This window comes from Alexandromys fortis, unplaced genomic scaffold (assembly GCF_014885135.2).
Source record: "Alexandromys fortis isolate MF-2015 unplaced genomic scaffold, M_Fortis_MF-2015_v1.1 scaffold_308, whole genome shotgun sequence".
NCBI lineage: Eukaryota > Metazoa > Chordata > Mammalia > Rodentia > Cricetidae > Alexandromys > Alexandromys fortis.
In genome coordinates, this window is record NW_026068180.1 from 288748 (window position 1) to 309226 (window position 20479).

The 20479-nt window shown below is 39.7% G+C and overlaps 1 protein-coding gene across 1 annotated transcript in view; it reads right to left on the minus strand.

Annotated features, from left to right (window-relative positions):
• Mphosph8 (M-phase phosphoprotein 8) overlaps positions 1-20479 on the minus strand; it is a 36797-nt gene that overhangs the window by 10009 nt on the left and 6309 nt on the right. Inside the window, exons 3-9 of the mRNA XM_050129144.1 lie at positions 19567-20409; positions 15891-15984; positions 12504-12752; positions 5454-5579; positions 5287-5375; positions 794-934; positions 444-530 (exon numbers count right to left, since the gene is read on the minus strand). Of these exons, the coding sequence (XP_049985101.1) occupies positions 444-530; positions 794-934; positions 5287-5375; positions 5454-5579; positions 12504-12752; positions 15891-15984; positions 19567-20409 (1629 nt within the window). The remainder of the gene's footprint in view (positions 1-443; positions 531-793; positions 935-5286; positions 5376-5453; positions 5580-12503; positions 12753-15890; positions 15985-19566; positions 20410-20479) is intronic.

The following is a 20479-nucleotide window of genomic DNA, read 5'->3' on the forward strand; positions in this document are numbered from 1 at the left end:
TTGCCTGCTCTTCCAAAGGTCCTGAGTTCAATTCCCAGCAACCACATGGTGGCTCACAACCATCTGTAATGAGGTCTGGCGCCCTCTTCTGGCCTGCAGGCATACAGACAGAACATTGTATACACAATAAATAAATAAATATTTTAAAAAAAATTACACTCTGTCATCCTGGCTCTATCTGCCTCTCTCAACACCGTCTGCTTCCAGCAGAGTTCTCAATCACTGAAACACCCCCAGTCCCTTCTGTTCCCGACTCGTGCCAATACGTTTCTTCTGCTGACTCAATGCCTACCACCTTCATCCCATGACTGCTGCTGGGTCCCTTAGACTGAGCTTCTTCCAGTACATTATTGACACCACCATATTCTACTGCTCTGCTGAATTCCAGGGACTACCCAGTCTGCAGTACCAACATGAATACCCAGGGTGAAACTAAGACTTACTTTCATGAGTGCAGTCTCTCCATTACTTTGCTGGACATTTACAAAAGCTCCAGCTTCCAAAAGAATAGCCACAGTGGTTAAAAAATTCTATTAAAAAACAAAAAACAAATAACAAATTTAATTCCAAGAATTCTTTAAAGTACACTGTCAGTGTACCTAGGAACTGTACTCATTATAAATTACCACCCAGGTAAGTCGTATTCTAAATCTGATTACAAAGTACTGCTAATATCAAAATTAAATACACATGTCACAGACCCACTGAAATTACACAGTAAGGCTATGTTACGACTATTATTTAACTATAAAAACAGATTCTCAGTGTCCCTTCATGCAGTCAGGTCTCAAACCTTCTCAGCAGCATGAATGAGAGCTGTAGTCCCGTTTTTCTGGCGCCCGTTCACTTTTGCACCTTTGGTGATAAGGAGCCTCAGCAGGTCGTCCTGTCCTCCTGCCGCAGCCAACATCAGCAGTGTCATCCCACTAGAATCCTGGGAGTTCGTTAAGGAGAAACCACATATTCTATAATCAGAAACATTTTAGACACCAGTCTCTGCTGTCAAGACATTTCAATGAGAAATCGCTGAAGTACATTAATTTAAGCATCCACTTAGGTAAGATTGCTTACTAAATATTCTAATAAAGGCCACTGTTTTCCTCAAAAGCTTGCCACCTTAATGCCTGTGTATCTCTGTGGGGTTATGTGCATGTCAGAAGACATCGGATCTCCTGGAACTGTAGTTACAGGCTATGTGAGCCACCCAACATGTGTGCTGAGAACTCTGCAAGTATACCCTTAAATCACTGAACTATCTCTCCAGTCCCCTCTCCAACTTATTTTTTCTTGAAACAAGGTTTCTTGATAAAGATATGAATAATTTGCATTGATATGAATCTTGGTTTACTAATTTAAGGTCAATTTTGTTATATGCATATTTCTAATTTAAGTATTGTGATTGTGTAGTTCATTTAAAAATGTAATGTATAATTAGGAAATATAGGTTGTTAATGGATAATCATCGATAATAGTCAAGTTTGTAGTCATGTTAGATTTTCTAGATAGAGATATATTTCAGTTAGATAAGAATTCTTCGTATCTTTCAAAGACTGCAGAATATGGCATTTAAATGTTTTAATAACTTAGGACTTTTCATGACAATGAGACACATCTGCTCCTGGCAGCACCAATCTACTTCAAGAGGAAGATGGGCATCGAAGAGGCTCCTTATGGAGTTGGATAGCCATTTGGGCAAGAAACTGCTCTTGCCTGGACTGTTGCATAAACTGGACACAGAGAACCCACAGAGAGAGGACTACTGAACTTGCCTAAAGGTGAGATGATCCTTTGGGGTTCCTGTTTCATGAAAGAGTCTGCGAGACATTCTGCAGGACACAGCAGAAAGTAACTAAACTGTCTTTGAAGTTTCCTGCTTCATGGAAATGTCTGCTGGATACTATGGGCCTGTAGGCTGAAGATGGATGCCCCAACAGTACAGAGGAACTTTGGGTGACTGTCCAGGCAGCGAGATGTCTCTGTCATTTCTAGAGTTTTGGAAGCTGCTTACAAAGTACTTCCTGTTCACTTAGGTAATATTATATCCCTCTGGAGTCTTGATGGAGTTGAAGAATTTATAGTTAGTTTTCCGTTGTTATGATAAAAGATAAAATATATATAAATATTGTAACTGTAATTCTTGCTTGATAACTGTTTTGTTACATGTAATTTTACTATGGTAAAGTTAAAGCCTTCCTTTTTGTTTAAACAGAAAAAGAGGAAATGGTGTAGAAGGTCTTTCAGTATTAGTGTTGCTTTCATTGGTTAATCAATAAAGAAACTGCTTGGCCTGATAGGGCAGAACTTAGATAGGTGAAGATAGAACTGTATTCTGGGAGGAAGAAAGCAGCAGACAAAGCCGAGCTGCCATGAAGCTGCCAGGTCAGACATGTGAATCTTTCCCAGTGAGCCACGACCTCATGGTGACATACAGATTATTAGAAATGGGTTGAATCAAGATGTGAGAGTTATCCAATAAGAGGCTAGAGCTTATGGGCCAAGCAGTAATTTAATTAATACAATTTCTGTGTGGTTATTTTGAGGGTTAAGCTGGCCGGGACTCAGGACGTGGCCCGCTGCTACTTACTACAGCTTCTCATCAAATTCAGCTACATGAACTGGCTGGCAAGCCCAAGGGCTATACCTATCTCTGCCTCCCTGATAGGTGCTGCTGACCCAGCTCTTTATATACACGTGCCAGGAACCCAAACTCAGGTCCTCCATGCGTGTGTGGAAAGCGCTTTTGTGAGTGAGCCATATCCCAGCCCTAGAATTTAAAAATGTGTGTGTATGTGTGTGATGTGTATGACATGTGTGGGCATAAGGACTGTACATAAGTAGAGATTAAGAGGTCAAACTAGGCCCTTGCCTTTCACCTTGTTAAAAGCAAGGTCTTCTATTGACTCTGGACTGACTGAGGAGGAACCAACATAAGATCGAACTAGGCCCTCTGAATGTGGGTGACATTTGTGTGGCTTGGGCTGTCTGTGGGGCCACTGGCAGCGGGACCAGGATTTATCCCTAGTGCATGAACTGGCTTTTCAGAGTCTATTTGCTATGGAGGGATTCCTTGCCCAGCCTAAATATGGGGGTGGGGGAGGGGGAAGCCTTGATCCTGCCTCAAAGTGATATGCCAGACTTCGGTGACTCCCCATGGGAGGAAGCCTACCCTCTCTGAGGATTTTAGGAAGTGGGATGGAGGGAGTGGGAGGAAGGAAGGGAGTGGGAACTGTGACTGATACATAAAATGAGAAAAGATTGTTTAAAAAAAAAAAAAAGCAAAGCGATTCTTGTGCACTACTACATACAGCAGAATTTCTCCTGTCTCTACTTCCTATTCTGCCTTAAAAGCACTGATCACAGATGCAAGCTACTGAGCCTGGCTTTATATGGATTCTGGAGAATCAAACTGGGGTCCTCACACTTGATGGCAAGCCGTTTATACACTAATGTCTCCCTAGCTCTTAGAATTTAAGAAAGATAAGGGCTGCTGTCAGGCATGGTGGTGTAGACCTTCTACATCATTTCCTCTTTTTCTGTTTAAACAAAAAGGAAGGCTTTAACTTTACCATAGTAAAATTACATGTAACAAAACAGTTATCAAGCAAGAATTACAGTTACAATATTTATGTCTATTTTTATTTTTATATTTTATGTTTATTTTATCTTTTATCATAACAACGGAAACACTCAAGGCAGAGGCAAATGGATCTCTCTGAGAGTCAGGCCTGTGAGATCCTGTTTCAAAAAAAAATGAAAAAAAAATTGGGAAGGAGCATGAAAAAGGAAGGGATTGGGAAATGGATTCGGCATGTAAAATGAGAAGATAGTTTTTAAAAAAAATTAAAAAGAAAATAAAATAACTGTTGCCATTAAATTGTATAACCACCCTATAAGGCGGCAAGTATGGTGGCTCATGTAACTTGGAAGGCAGAGGCAGAAGGATTTCTGCAAATTTGTAGCCAACCTGAACTATATACACATTTAATTTTAGGGCAGCTGGGGCCAAAGGAGGAAAAAATTAAGGGGTTGAAGAGAAGGCTCAGTGAGCACTTGTTGCTCTTACAGAAGACTCACTTCAATTCCCAGCATCCACATGGCAGCTCACAACCACCTGACTCCTCTTCTGGCCTCTGCAGCTCCTACATGCACATGATGCACAGACACACACTGAAACTAATTAATGTCTGGGGGATGGTTCAGCAGGTACCGGCTGCTCTTTCTGAAGTCTTGAGTTCAATTCCCAGCACCCACACAGCAGCTAGCAACTATCTTTAATGGTTGTCCCAGGGAATCTGATGTCTTCTTTGGTGAACATGCAAAACATCCATACACATAAAAATACATACACAAACATATACATATATTATCTACCTATAAAAATCAAAGCACTATTTAAAATGATCAGAGGAAAAATTTCATTAGTGAGTGTTGTGACTCACACATAATCTAAACACTCTGGAGGTAAAGGAAGGAGGATCAGGTGTTGGTCATCGTTGGTTATACAAGGCCTGTTTACATGGCCCTGACTTTTTAAAGAAAAAATAATTTCTTTAAGGGATTGAAGGCGTTAGGCAGTGGTGGGACTCACTGTTAATCCCAGCATTTGGGAGGAAGAGGCAGGTGAATTTCTATGAGTTTGAGGTCAGCCTGGTCTACAAGTGAGTTACAGGACCAACAGCCAGAGCTGTTACAAAGAGAAACCCTGTCTCAAAAAAACAAAAAACAAAGAACAAAAAAAGGGGCTGAGGGTAACCTATACTTCTACCAACAGATTAAAAAATTTTAAAAAGATCCCCCCCAAATCAATAAAAAAGGTTAATGAAAAATTTTAAAAATTAAAAACATATCGTTAAAGAAAATAAACCTATGAGAATATAATCATATAGTCTTTGTTTAGAGAAAATGAGACACTTAAAAAGTTATAAAATAATGTGGTGGCGCACGCCTTTAATCCCAGCACTCGGGAGGCAGAGGCAGGCGGATCTCTGTGAGTTCAAGACCAGCCTGGTCTACAGAGCTAGTCCCAGGACAGGATCCAAAGCTACAGAGAAACCCTGCCTCGAAAAACAAAAACAAAAGAAAACAAAAAATTAAATAATGTACTACTTAAACCAGTCATTTTAGAGAGCTGGAATTTCAGGAATTCTAATGTACATTTCCACGGTCCATAGAGTGATCAACCTTGGAAATGTGAACACGTATGTACTTTTCTAAGAAAATAATTGAACTGTGCGAGAACTACTTTCCGTGTGTCTTTGTAAGACCAAGCCCCCCCCAACAAAGTACCTCTTGATCCAAGTTGTATTCCTCATTTGAGTTCAGTGCGACCTTCACAGCAATATAATCCCCATTTTTCACGGCATCCCTCAACAAATCTGTGATGCAAAGGAAGGTGCATTAGATCTTATGAATCTAGATTTGTGCAAGTGCCAAATAATTTGCAAATCACTCACTACTTGGAATCGTATTTGTTGTGGTAAAGGTCTCATCTTCCCCACTAAGGTGCTTTTGAAAATCTTCTAATTTCATCCACTCCAACTGTAGGTCCATACCCAAACTCAAAATCTGTTGCCTGCCATCTGGAATACAGAAATACAAAAAGCATCATTAACATATAATCTTATGGAGTACTATAAAAAAAAAAACAACCATAAAGCCATAAGCCTGATTATTAAACTTGCCACATTTCAAACAAACTTTTATTTATACTACATTTAAATGTAATTATTTTATTTTATTTTATGGGGGTGGGGGTTTGAGCCAGGGTTTCTATGTAGTCTCAGCTGTCCTGGAACTCAGAGATTTGTGTGCCTCTGCCTCCCAAGTGCTGGAATTAAAGTCACACAGCACCACAGCCTGGCTTTTTTTTTTTAAATGAGCTCACAAGCTAGTGGAATTTCATGTTTTTTCATACATTCCTTGTTTTGGTTAACTCTCCGTGCCCCACACCTCAGCTTACCCTTAGCTCACAGTACTCCTGCCTGTCCTTTCATATCACATATGCTCTACTATACCTCTTGTATCCTATCTGAATTGCAAGGTCACAGCTTCTTTAAGCTTTCCCCACCCCATCACTCCACTATCTTCTCCAACTGTTTTCACTTCAGTTTTCTCCCCTTTTAATTTTATTTCACCTGTGTTCTACTATCCCCTCCTTCTGAAATGCAGCCATCCACTAAGAGCTGTTTCTACTTTGCTAACTTCTACATGTACCCTATAATAAACTACCAAAAAGCTTTGAAGCTAGGGCTCTCATTATGAAAGAGAACATGTAGCATTTGTCTTCTGGGGGCTATATGACCTCATCCAGTGTATTTTTTTCTAGTTCAGCCTATTTATAAATTTCATTCTAATATGTGGATGTACCACATTTTCATTATCCCTTCATCAGCTGGACATCTAGGTTGATTCCACTTCCTAGCTACCATGAATTGAGAGGCAAGGAACACAGATGTGCAAATATATCTATTAGACATAAAATCCTTTGGGTGTACGCCCAGTTGGGTAAGATGGTAGGTAGATCTAGTTCCAGTTTTTACATGCTGGGCAAGCACTCTACCAACTAAGCTATAGCCCAGGTTTCTTACAAGTTTTCCTGTTTGGCCATTCTTTTTAGATACACATTGCTCCTAACCATTTACAAAAGGCCACTCTTTGTGCAAGTCTGTATGCAAATGCAAACGATTGCTATGACCCTTCCCTTCCTGTACACCAAACGCTCTTACAGGGCAGGCGATAAGGTCCCATATCTCAATGTCCACTGACAGTCTACTCCTTTAGCTAATGGCCCTCAGGCTCCTGAACACTAGAAGACACATGTTCACTGTAACACATACCTGATCGGCATACTCAGGATAGTCTAAAATGTCTACATGTTACTTTACTAAAATGAAAACCAGAGCAGACTGTGGCTCATACCTACAATCCCAGCACTTGAGAACTGAGGCGGTAGGGCTATCTATGGTAAGCATAACCTGGGCTTCGGTGTGAGAATGTCTCAACAAACAATAAAACACAGCTAGCCAGGTATGGTGGCGCATGTTTGTAATCCCAACATTCAGGAGGCAGAAGTAGGATTGTCACAAGTTTGAGGCTAACCTAGTTCTACAAAGTAAATCAGAGCAACACAGCAAGATCTTGTCTTTAAGGCAGGCGGATATTTGTGAGTTCAAGGTTGGGCTGATCTACAGTTGGAGTTCCAGGACAGCCAAGAATACATAAAGAAACCCTGTCTCTTTTTATGGATTTTAAAGACAGGGTTTCTCTGTAGCTTTTGGTGTCTATCCTAGAACTAGCCCTTGTAGACCAGGCTGGCCTCGAACTCAGAGATCCACCTGCCTCTGCGTCCTGAGTGCTGGGATTAAAGGTGTGCGCCACCACCACCCAGCAAGAAACACTGTCTTGAAAAACAAAAGGTAATGTACCACTACTGCGCAGTTTCTATGGCAAACTAGTGTGGCTATTGGGATTAAAGGTGCGTGTCACCATCGCCTGGTTTGTAAGGCTGATCGGTGTGGCTGTTTTACTCTGATCTTTCAGGCAAGCTTTATTTATTAAAATACAAATGAGCTGGATGGTGGTGGTGGCGGCACACCCCTTAATTCCAGCACTCGGGAGGCAAGGCAGGTGGGATCTCTGTGAATCAGCCTGATCCTACCCAGCGAGTTCCAGGACAGGCACCTGTCTTGGAAGAAAAAAAAAAAAAAAAAAAAAAAAAAAAAAGGAAAAGGAAAACAAGACCAGAAATATTTAATGGCAAGAGTAGGATTTTTTTTTCCTTCGGTGCTCCACACCCTGGTACTGTATCCCAGCTGTAAGCACTGAGCAAGTCATATGATTCCGAAGCAGCAGTGATCATAAGCACAGCAGCTAATATTCACAATGCTAGTTTTTATATTGTACTCTGCATTTACTCCACACATGTGGACCTGTAAGGGGAGAGGCTTGAAGTAGCTCTGAGGATTACAAGAGACAGTTTTGGTACATAGTACATAGCCAGCTCTCAGGCCACAATGGATCCCTTATTCTTGAGCCTGGCTAGAGGAAGGAATGTCAGTCAGTTAATGCAATGGGAGAAACGGAACAGGATAAATGAAGCCAAGCTTAACACTATCAGCATACTGTAATTATGAGAGCTTGGCTAGAACAGTAGCTTGGCTTACACTGGCTCAGTTCATCCATACACTTATCCGGCCTCATGACAAGCAATTTACTTAGAGCCATTTTGTTGGCATCTCTTCTCCTTTGGGAACTGGAAAGATGGATCAGCAGTTAAAAGCACTGGCTGTTAGTCAGAGGATTGGGGTTTGATTCCCAGAACCCACATCATAGCTCATAACTTCCTGGAATTCCAGTCACAGACATACCTGAAGGCAAAACACCAAATAAATACTAATATATATATAATACACACCTTTGGAGGTAGTAAGGTGGCTCAGGGAATACAAGGCGCTTGCTTGGTAAGCCTGGCCACTTGAGCTCTATCCCTAACCCCATGGTGGAAAAAGAAACACTGCTCCTAGAAGCTGTCTCCTGGCTTGCACACAATGCAGTGGTATACAGCTGTGTGTGCATGGTGTCTCACCCCCTCCCATTTTTTTCGGTGTTCCAAGACAGGGTTTCTCTGTATCTTTGTAGCCTGTCCTGGAACTAGCTCTGTAGACCAGGCTGGCCTTTAACTCACAGAGATCCTCCTGTCTCTGCCTTCAGAGTACTAGGATTAAAAGTGTGTCACAAAGGTTTACAGTCTTTTGCTACCCCAAGGTCAGAAACCTTAACCCCTTGACTACTAGCATCTTAAGTCTCCCTATTCTATTAAGGATTTAATTTTCATGTAGGAGTTTGTTTGTGGCTAATCTATTATCCTGGTATCATGACCAAGAAGAGCTTGTTTGTTCCATCACCATAGGTGTGTGACATCTGTCACCTTTTCTCCATGTCACAGCTATGCATGAGTCGAACTGAACATTGCTGAACTAATTAATATTCTTCCTAATACCAAGTAAATAGACTTGCTTAATTAAAAATGGTATGTATGGGTATTTTGCTTGAATATGTTTGTCACATTCATGTAATACCCTTGGAGGCTAGAAGACGATATAAAATCCCATGGAACTGCACTACTGATGGTTGTGAGCAGCCAAGTGGGTGTTAGAAATTGAACCTGGGTCCTCTGTAGGAGCAGTCATGTCTTCAGCCTGTTAAAGAGTTATATAGCAGACTTTGATCACTACTGACATACTTGGATTTGACTGAGTCTTCCACATAAATCTTAAGAGTTGGTACTTGTAAACCTTTTGGAAAATTATTTTGTTTTGGCAGAGTTGAGGTCAGCAACCTGAGCTAGATCTCTAGCCAGTGCTAGGAGGTTTGATTCTAACTAGATGCAGCAGGCTATGATCAGCTTGAAGTAAATACCAAAATATAAAATGCTTTTCTATTAATAAAAATGGCAAAGATTTTATTAGCATCCTTACAGTACTAGAGATCAAACCCAGGTCTTCACGCAAGTTGGAAAAGCAGATTTTAGTGACTTCCAAGAAATGTTTTACAAATTTCTCCATACAGAACTTTTGGTCATATAAAATATCCTTAGCAATCTTTGAAGTATTAAATGTTGCTTGGAAGCTATAGGAATGGTGGTAAACTTGGGACGCTGACGTAGGATTAGGAATTTGAGTAAGTACAGGTTACACAACACCCTATTTTAAGACAAAAACATTTTTTCGAAAGTCCATTATGAAAACTATGTCTGGAGAGGACGTTTTCTAGAACATCTAGTGTGTTATATATTCTGAATTATTTTTTAAAAATTTCAATATAGGGGCTGGAGAGTTGACTCAAAGAGAACTTGCTGATCTTGCAGGGAACAGGATCAAGGTTCAGTTCCCAGCACCAACATGATGACTCTAGTTCCACAGGATCCAATACTCTCTTCTGATCTCCTTGGCATCAGGTATTCATGTGGTATTCACACGCGGGGGATAACACTCATACAAATAAATAGTTCCAAAAAATTTTTCTTTAAAATAATAAAATAAGACTGGGTGTTTTAATCTCAGAACTGAAGACAGAGAGGCAGGATTTCTGTGAGCAGGAGGCCCAGCCTCTCATCTACAGAATAGCTTCAGGCCAATCAGGGCTATGTAGTGAGGCCCTGTTGCAAAAAAACAAAAAGGTGTTTGAAAGAAAAACATTTTTAATCTATTCCTTAAGATTCACATTTCACATAATGTGAATTCAAGCTAGCTCATTTATACTTATTATACATGTACATGTCTAAATTCCTTCTTCCCAGAGTTTTTATATTTTGTATTCTACACAAGACCCTTCGCTTCTCAAAATGTTCCCAGGATAACATTTACAACATATTTTCTGCAGAGCTATAAAAATGCACAGCAGGGAGTGGTGGTATATATCTACTGTCCCAGCACTCAGCAGGCAGAGACAGGAAGATCTGGAATGCTCAGCTACAAGTCCTTGAACACCCTATTTAGCTGAGGGGGACTTTCAATTCTGAGTCCTCTTGCCGCTACCTACTGAGGGCTGATGTCAGCATGTAGTTTTCATTTGATCATTTTTGAAATGAAATCTCAAGATAAAAAAATTGAGCTGTATTGGCATAAGAACAGACAGGAGGACCAATGGAACCGAATAGAAAACCCGGATATCAATCCACACATCTTCAAACACCCGAAACACTTCAAACACTTTGTAAAAGAAGCAAAAAATATCAAATGGAAAAAAGAAAGCATATTTAACAAGTAGTGCTGGCATAACTGGATATCAACATGTAAAAAAAATGAAAATAGACCCATATCTATCACTATGCACAAAACTCAAATCCAAATGGATCAAAAACCTCAACATAAAGCCAGCCACACTGAACCTCATAAAAGAGAAAGTAGGAAGTACACTTGAACGCATTGGCACAGGGAACCACTTCCTAAATAGAACCCCAGCAGCACAGATACTGAGAGAAACAATTAATAAATGGGATCTCCTGAAACCGAAAAGGTTCTCTAAAGCAAAGGACACTATCAACAAGACAAAACAACAGCTTACAGAATGGGAAAAGATCTTCACTAAATTAAGGTCTGATCTTCAAAATATACAAAAAACTCAAATTGGACACCAAAAGATCACATAATCCAATTAAAAAAAAAACGGAGTACAGACCTAAACAGAGATCTCTCAACAGAGAAATCTAAAATAGCTGAAAGACACTTAAGGAAATGTTCAACATCCTTAGTCATCAGAGAAATGCAAATCAAAACAACTCTGAGAGTCTATCTTACACCTGTAAGAATGGCCAAGATCAAAAACACTAATAACAACTTATGCTGGAGAGGTTGTGGGGAAAAGAGAACACTTCTGCACTGCTGGTGGGAATGCAAGCTGGTACAACCCCTTTGGATGTCAGTGTGGTGATTTCTCAGAAAATTAGGGAACAACCTTCCTCAAGACCCAGTAATACCACTTTTGGGTATATATCCAAAAAGATGCTCAATCGTGCCACAAGGACATATGCTCAACTATGTTCATAGCAGTTTTGTTTGTCATAGCCAGAACCTGGAAACAACCTAAATGCCCCTCGATCGAAGAATGGATAAGAAAAATGTGGTACATTTACACAATGGAGTACTACACAGCAGAAAAAAACGACAGCTTGAATTTTGCAGGAAAATGGATGAAGCTAGAAAATATTATTTTGAGTGAGGAAACCCAGACCCAGAAAGACAATCATCACATGTACTCATTCATAAGTGGTTTTTAAACATAAAGCACAGAAAGCCAGCCTACAAACCACAATACCAGAGAACTCAGACAACAATATGGACACTAAGAGAGACATACATAGATACAATCTACATGGGAAGTAGAAAGTATAAAAAGACAAGGTTTCCTGAGTAAATTGGGAGCATGGGGGCCTTGGGGAAGGACTGAAGGGGAAAGGGGAGAGGCAGGGAGGGGAGCAGAGAAAAATGTAGAGCTCAATAAAAAGAAATTAAAAAAATTAAGCTGGAGGCCGCGAGGTGGTGGTGCACACCTTTAATTCCATCACTCGGGACGCAGAGGCAGGCGGATCTTTGTGAGTTTGAGGTCAGCCTGGTCTACAAGAGCTAGTTCCAGGACAGGCACCAAAAGCTACAGAGAAACCCTGTCTCAAAAAAAAAAAAAAAAAAATTAAGCTGGACCTTCATCAAAGCAATGTGCCTTACCTTCTCTGAGGAGTGGATGGGGGTGGGGGAAGGAGGTGAAGGGAATGGAGTGGGAACTGAGATTGATGTAAAATTAAAAGATAGTTTTTCTCTAACAAAAATAAAATAAAAACATTAAGCTGGAAAACAGAAAATATTTGATGCATTTAGATATCAAAGAATGACCCGAGTCTACAATATTAGAAGGTATTCAGGAGATCCAAATAAAATCCTTATTCTGAGAGAAAAGTATGGGGCACAACTAAAAAAGTCACTCTATTGAACAATGCCAAGCAAACTCACCAGAATTCTCATCCGTTTGGCATACACTGTCTGAAACTTCCTGATCCCCTTCTGCAGCAATGTATGCCCAAGTGTCGGTCTCATCTCTAGTATTTCTTCTTTCTTTAAGTAAACACTTGTCCTTGGTTTTATGATCATCTGTAGTTTTACAATCCACCGGTATTTCTTCTCCTTTCAAATTATTCTCAACATCGGTTTTGTCTTCTGTTTTTTTAAATAAATCAAATGCACTTCTGATTTCCTTAAATGCTAGTGTCAAAATTAAAGCCCATGGTTAACTGTAAGTTGCAAATTTGTTACAATCAAAAGAAAAAAAAATCTGTATTCAATTGAATAAACGTATTTTCTGTAATTATTATGAATACTTGCCTTGGTTATAAAGCAAAGTAAGATTTACAGTCATAAAATCATTTTAACTAGTCTTTTTGCTGGCTGCTCAGTATCCAAAAAGCTGTGACAAAGGTATACTCAAATTTGCTTGAGTGACTTATATCCTTCCTTCCTGCATTTTGGGAGGGAGTGTGTGAAGAAGGACACTTAAATCCCACACTAGCTCAGAATTGAGAATAATAGAGTGTTATTTATTTAGGGATAAACTTACAAGTCACAGTTCTCTGCTGGAACAGAGAACAGCAACCGAATCCCACAGCCAGAAAAGAGCCTTGACGCCCACTTTACATAGGCATAAATAATATAAGAGGCCACGCCCAAGTGGGTGGGTAACTTAACGGCTCCCGGTAGTAGGAATTCCTACAGCACCTCCCCTTTTTGTTTAAGTAAGAGAGTTCTAAGCCTAATACAAAATTATATATAATAAGGACAATTATATCAAGCAAGAAACATTGATAAATGTTTCAATAATTATCCTATACTAATGAGTTTAAGTCTTGTATAATCAATAACTTGGCTAGGAATTCCTACAGCAGGCAGGGGATTCCCTGTGCAAGCTAGAAACACTCTATCATATCAGACCCTTAATCAATTAATTAATTTTTAAAGGCAGGGTTTCTCTGTAGCTTTGGGGCTTGTTCTGGAACTAGCTCTGTAAACCTCAAACTCAGAGACCTGCCTGTCTCAAGTGCTGGAGTTAACGGTATGCAACACTACCACCCCTGCAAGATCCTTCATCTTTTATGCCAATTTCAAGGGCATATTTTGCCTTAAATAAAACTATTTATTTCATGTTTGTGAACTAATGAGTCTGGTTTCTAATATTCCTGTTAGTATAAACCTATGTAACCAGTACTTATAATAGCCCTTCCAAATTATGTAGTGCTTTACATATATTTTCTACCCTACCCCCATGCCCACTTTTGGTACTCAGGAGAGAACTCAGGACCTTGCATGTTAAGCACTCATCACTGATCTACCCAGTTTTCCTTCCATTTCTGTTTTAGTTCAAAGCTGGTAGAATTTGGTGGCTTTATCAGGCGCATGGTCAGTGTTCTTACACCATGCACTTTCCCCCATTTAGCACCAACTTCTGCACAGGCTCCAGAACAGGCACACATGGGCTGATTGATGCCTTTGCCAGGAGGAAAGGTAGGCTGAGACTAGGTTTGCTGAGATTTCCTTTGTCACAATCACAGAAGACTAACTAGTTCAGAACACCTGAACAGCAGCATTCACCCTGGACATCTTGTTCAGATATTAATTTGATAGTATTTTGAATCCCCAACAAATCTGTAAAAAGTAGTATTTCTTGTATTGTTCAAAATAGATGCAGTCCTTACTGTTACTTTATGTATGAGCCACTAAAGTAACAGCAATAATACTGCCATGTTTTGAGTCTAGACCTAAGATAAAATCTACTTTTACAACTGGAAATGCAGACAACCTCTAACCTGGGATGAAAAGGAGAATTAAAAGTGTATGTGGCTGGCCAGGTGGGGTAATGTATCCCTTTAATCCCAGTTGCAGAGGCTGATATGCAGGGCTCTGAATTTGAGGTTAGCCTTGAAAGAAGCTAAACACCTGAAGTCAGGAGAGCTGAAGAGATGGCATAAGGTGCAAGAAGGCCTGTGTGCGATCACGAGACCTGAGTTCACATCTCCCAGCTTAAAAAAAAAAAAGCTAGGTATACTGTGTCTGAAATTCTAGAACTATGTGGGGTGTGGACAAGTGGATTGCTGGGGCTTGCTGACTGGCAACTCACCCCAGTCTCAGTGTAAGGGAGACCCTGGTAGGAGAGGTGGAGTGATGGAACAGTAACCCTATGTCCTCCTCAGCCTCTGAGTGCATGGGGCAAACACCCACAGACATATACACCAAACACTAGAGAAATCCCCAACACCCCCCAAATTAAACTTGATTATCAATATAAATCTACAAGTAGAAAATTTCATTCTTAATTTCTTAACAGGACACAAAAACACTGGAACACTAAAAATATGTCACAAAATTACTTTCAGACTATATAATGTGCATATGAAGTCAAATTTGGATTTAGATTTGGGTTCATTCATAAGAAATATATTTATATGTCCATATAAATATCAATGAACTAGAATGAAGAATCAGGAACTTTTTTGTCCCCAATATTTGAGAGAAGGGACACTCAACCTTTAAAATAAAAAAATAAAATAAAAAAAGAGGGTTTTTCAGTATAGTTTCAGCTATCCTGGAACTCACTCTATAGACTGGTCTAGTCTTGAGTTCACAGAGATCCGCCTGCCTCTGTCTCCCAAAAGCTGGGATTAAAGGCGTGCGCCACCACTGCCCGGCTTTAAACTAAGTTATTAAATGGAGTATAAAGCTCTAAATTCCCTGAAGAACAAAATTTTATAACATTACAGAGTAGAATCTCTGTGAGTTCGAGACCAGTCTGGTCTACAGAGCTAGTTCCAGGACAGGCTCCAAAGCCACAGAGAAACCCTGTCTCGAAAAACAAAACAAAACACAAAAACACAACAAAAACAAATTACAGGGTAGAAAAGAGATAATCTTCAGGGTAAACTAAGTTCTTTATATAGAAGATGAAACAGAGGTATGGCTATGTAGTTAAGTGTATTTACAGCCCTTGCAAAGGACCCCATGGATTCCCAGCACCGACATAGTGGCTCACAATCATCCATAACTCCAGTTCCAAGGGATCCAGTGCCCTCTTAGAACACTCAAGGACTGCTGCTTACACATGCACATATACATACACACCCAGACACACAGATACATATAAAATCAGTGATTGTATGTATGTATGTATTTTGAGGCAGTTTCCTGGCTGTCCTGGAACTCACTCTGTAGACCAGGCTGACCTCAAACTCATGGAGATCCACCTGCCTCTGTCTCCCGAGTGCTGAGATTAAAGACGTGCACTACCACCACCCGGCTCAATAATTTCTTAAACAATGGCAATGAACATGAAAATATTTTAATTTTTATACTTACATTTTATTCCCTTTGGCTCTTTTCGGTATTTTTCTTCTTTGTCCAAATCACACCTTTTCTGGTATTTTTCTTTGGGTTCATTTTTTTTGGACTCCTAAAAGACGAATACAAAATCCAAAACAGTAATAGATAAAATGCTGATATTGTATATTTGCAAACCAAAATATTCAAGCATCCATGTCTATCTACAAGTCCTCAAGCACACAGCTGCTTATTCAGTTTTCCTTCCACTTGTCCTCCAATCAAGATTACCCTTCTGACATAAGCCTAAACAAAATGGAACTCAAAGCCCAATACTCATTGCCCCATTTTCTTTTAAGAATTTATTATTTCAAATGTTTGAGCATGACAAAGTGATGCAAATCTTTAATCCCAGCATTAGGGAGGCAGGGACATATCTACATAAACTCAAGACCAGCTTGGTCTATGCAGTGAGACCTTGTCTCAAACAAATTAAAAAACAAACAAAAAACACTTGAATATGATCAAAATTTACTATATACATGTATAAAAATGCCATTGTGAAATGCCTTCTTTTGTATGATAAAAACTAAAGTGCTACAAAATTAACTCTATAAAAAACCTTCCTCTTGGGGTTGCAGTGATGGTTTGGAGGTTAAGAGAACTTGGTGTTTTTGTAAGGGACCTGGGAGTCCAGTGGTGGCACATACCTCTAATCCTAGTACTTGGGAGGCGGAGGCAGGTGGATCTCCGTGAGTTCAAGTACAGCCTGGTCTATGGAGTGAGTTCTAGGATAGTCAGGACTGTCCCACAGAGAAACCCTATCTCAGAAAATCAAAATAAATAAATAAAGGAGCTGAGTTCAGTCCTCAGCATCCATGAGTAACTCCAGTTCCAGGGATCTGATGTGCTTTCCTGGACTTTGCAGACGCACACACCATGCTGAATAAATATTCATACAAATAAATCTTTAATAAAGTAACAAAACCCAAACTTTCATTAAGCAACCATACTATTTCGTTTTTCTACATTCCTCTGAATCCTTGTAAGCATTACAGACAATACTCTTGCTTTTATTTACATTGTACGTGTGGGTTTCTTTTTGTTGTTGTTTTTTCTCTATCATATTTTCTGAAGTTTTCCTTCTGATATACTGACCTTATATTTCAATTGACTATTATAGTCCCCAGGTTGATACACTAAGTATTTTCTGAATCATTTTCCCCATGGCTAAACAAACTTACTCGTTTTTCACTAAGGATAATACTACCACAAATAATTCTTTTGAATTTTTTTCAGACGGGGTCTTGCAATGTAGTTCCAGGGTTTCTCAAATTCCCAATCCTTGTTTCAGCTTTCGAAGTTCTTAGATTGTAGCTATGTGCCTGTAAACAGGACCTACTATCTTTCTATAGACCAAAGCTTCAGCGATAGAGTCAATTAACCGAAATGTCGAGAGAGCAAAAAATTTTACAAGAGAAACACATTTCTGAATTTCAACAACCAAAAATTAGTTCAAGCTCAAATGTACCACCACATAATGTCAATCCTTCCAGATTCCTCATACTCAAGCCCATTGTGTGTTTTCACTGTAAAAACTTTTCTTATACTAGTACAGGTGACAGTGTTTGCCCAGCAGGCACAACGTCCTCGTTCAAGCCCTAGTGTTATGTAAATTAGACAAGTTAGAATTTGCCTAAAATCCCCGAAAGGGTAATTTGAAGAGACTCAGTTCAAGGTCATCCTCAGCTACAGTCAGATCATTCTAGACTAGCCTAATACCTTGTTTCATAATCTAATCTTTTGTCTTGAGATTAGAACTTTGGTTTCTGAAATGGCCCTAAATTATCTGCTATTTTATACTACATACTTGTGTAAGAAGATATTTTCTTCATCAACAACTATAAAATCAAGATATGGGTCAATTCCCTAAAAATACATTTTGCAGAATCAAATATTCAGCCAAGATTTAAATTTTTATATTAAAGTAAGTGTATCTGGGGCTGGAGAGATGGCTCAGAGTTAAGAGTACCGGCTGCTCTTCCAGAGGTCCCAGCAACCACATGGTGGTTTTCAACCATCTATAATGGGATCTGGTGCCCTCGTCTGGCATGAAGGCACACATGCAGGCAGAACACTGTATACTTAAAAAATTTTAAAAAGTATATTCATTAGTAGGTAAATTTATATACTAAATGCTAAAAGTATATAAATACCAGAGATTATTTTTAAAGCAAATTTATGATTTATCACCAAATGTTTGACTTGTATTATCTATCTACTTTATATACAAGGTCCCATAAAATTTCTGGGGGTGGGGAGGGGGAGGAATCAAGAGTGGAAAATGGCTGGTTGGTGGTGGTGCATGCCTTTAATCCCAGCACTCCAGCTTCAAGAAATCTCAAACCCTCTCGTTTTTGCAGGTACTGGCATAACGTAGTATGTACACACATAAACATAAATAAATCCTTTTAAAAAAAAAATGTTGGTTACAGTGCTCTTTATTTCCGGAATTCCTAGGAGGTAGAGGCAGGTAGATCTCTGAGTTCAAGGCCAGCCAGGGCTACATCGTGAGATTCCCAACTCAAGAAAAAGGAAAAAAAGTAAGCTAAATTTGTAACCCCTCACCCCCAACACCTAGGAGAGAGTGGGAGAATCAGCTCAAGACTAGCCTGGGCTACAGTCTAAGACATTTTGTTAGAGAGAAGCAGAGGCAGAGAGGAAAGAAGGAAGGAAGGTAGAAAGGCACGAGATCAAGCTAGGCATCATTCTAACACAAAAGGGAAGGGCGACATCAAGTTCCACCCCTCACTGAGGAGCTCTGGAGTTGGTGATTCCCAGGAATGGGCTTTTTTTCCCCTTCCTGGTTTTTGAAGACAGGGTTTCTCTTAGCTATTTGAGCTTGCCCTGGAACTTACTCTGTAGACCAGGCTGAACTTGAACTCACAGAGATCCACCTGTCTCTGCCACCAGAGTACTGCAATTAAGGCGTTTGCCACCACTGGCCGGTTGAGAAGTAGGCTTTCTTTAAGATTAAGACTATCATGTGCCAGTGGAGGATCTCACAGTCAGAAGTATATGGCCAGTATAAATTGGATATGAAACTAAAGGAGAATAATAATAATAATAAAGACACACAGTTGGGGGAGGGGAAAGGTAGAAGTGGATCTGGGAGAAATTAGGGGAAGAGTGGAGGTAAAAATATTGTATCACATTCTCAAATAGTATCTATTCTATAACTTGTAATTTTATGTGCATTGGTGTTTTGCCTGTGTCTGTCTGTGTGAGAGTGAATTACAGTTTTGAGTTTCCATGTGGGCACTGGGAATTGAACCAGGGTCTTCTGGAAGAGCAGTCAGTGCTCTTTTAACTACTGAGTCATCTCTCCAGTCTCCTCAAATAATATTTTTAAAGAGAATACACACACACACATTCCAAAATGAAACTTAGTAAGTTGATGAAGCTAATAGGCCTGTCTATACAATGTTGCACAACACCTGAATAAGTCTACAAAATTTTTTTTTGTCATGTTTGGTAAAAGAAAACAAGGTGAAAGAGGTAAATTTTGGGTCTGAGAGCATGAAGATCTGAGCACATGCAGCTGCCCTCAGTCACACCACATCTAATGACACTTTATTCTAGTTTGACCCTTTCCTTCATTCCTTGTCAATACCCAGTAACAATTTGTACTCTGCAAGTTCTCTACTGCCCTTACCTCCTCTGCTGAGTCAGGGGACCTGAGGCCCTTCTCTTCCCCACTCAGTCTGGAGCCCTTCAGGGCCTGGGCAGGCACAGATGATGGTAACTTACTTAACTCTAGGTTACTTCTGCCCTTGTCTTGATGTCTCTGCTTTTTAGGTATTGTTTTCCTTTCTAAAAATGTATTCGTGTTCTCGAGCTTCTTGGTTTCTTGTTGTTCCTCAAACTTCCTTGGCTTTTTCTTCTTCCTCCTAACTCGGGCACCATCATCTTCTTCTGTACTTACAAGGCCATCCAGTTGTTTCTCAAAAATACCCTCTTGCACTGTATCTAGTCCTGTCTTATCTTTTACAGTTTTTATCTTTTGATTCTCTTCTCTGTTTGCAGAAAGCCAGTCTTCCCCGTCATTCGCTGGACAGAGGGATTCAGGTGACTCAGGCTCCAGTGTAGACTCAATAAACCTTTCCTTCTTTGTTTTGCGGTTCTCTTTGACATCTTCTCGTATTTTAAACTTCAAATCTCGTATTTCAGCCCTTTTAGCTTTCTTTAATTCCTTGGTTTCCTTTATTTCATCTTTTTTTGGCTTTTTGGAGTCCTTTAATTCTTCCTTGACTTCCAAAATTCTTTTCTTTGTCCTTACATCAAAACCTAAATTTTCAGAGGTGTTCTCCAGCTCTGATTTGAACTTATCTTTTAGTTTGCCCAGTTTTGTCTTTTTTTTTTTCAGATCATCTGGACTTTTCTCTTCTTTGCACTTTACTTTTTTCTTTTTCTTCCTCGGTGAAGCATCTTCTTTCGTGTCACTTTGCTGGTCACTGTCACCGTCTGCCTCAAATATCTCACTGCTTAAAGACAGTCTCTGTAAAATACAAAGAGGGTTAAAACATTAATATAATTTCAAGGGTTTTGAGAGGACTAGTGATTAAATC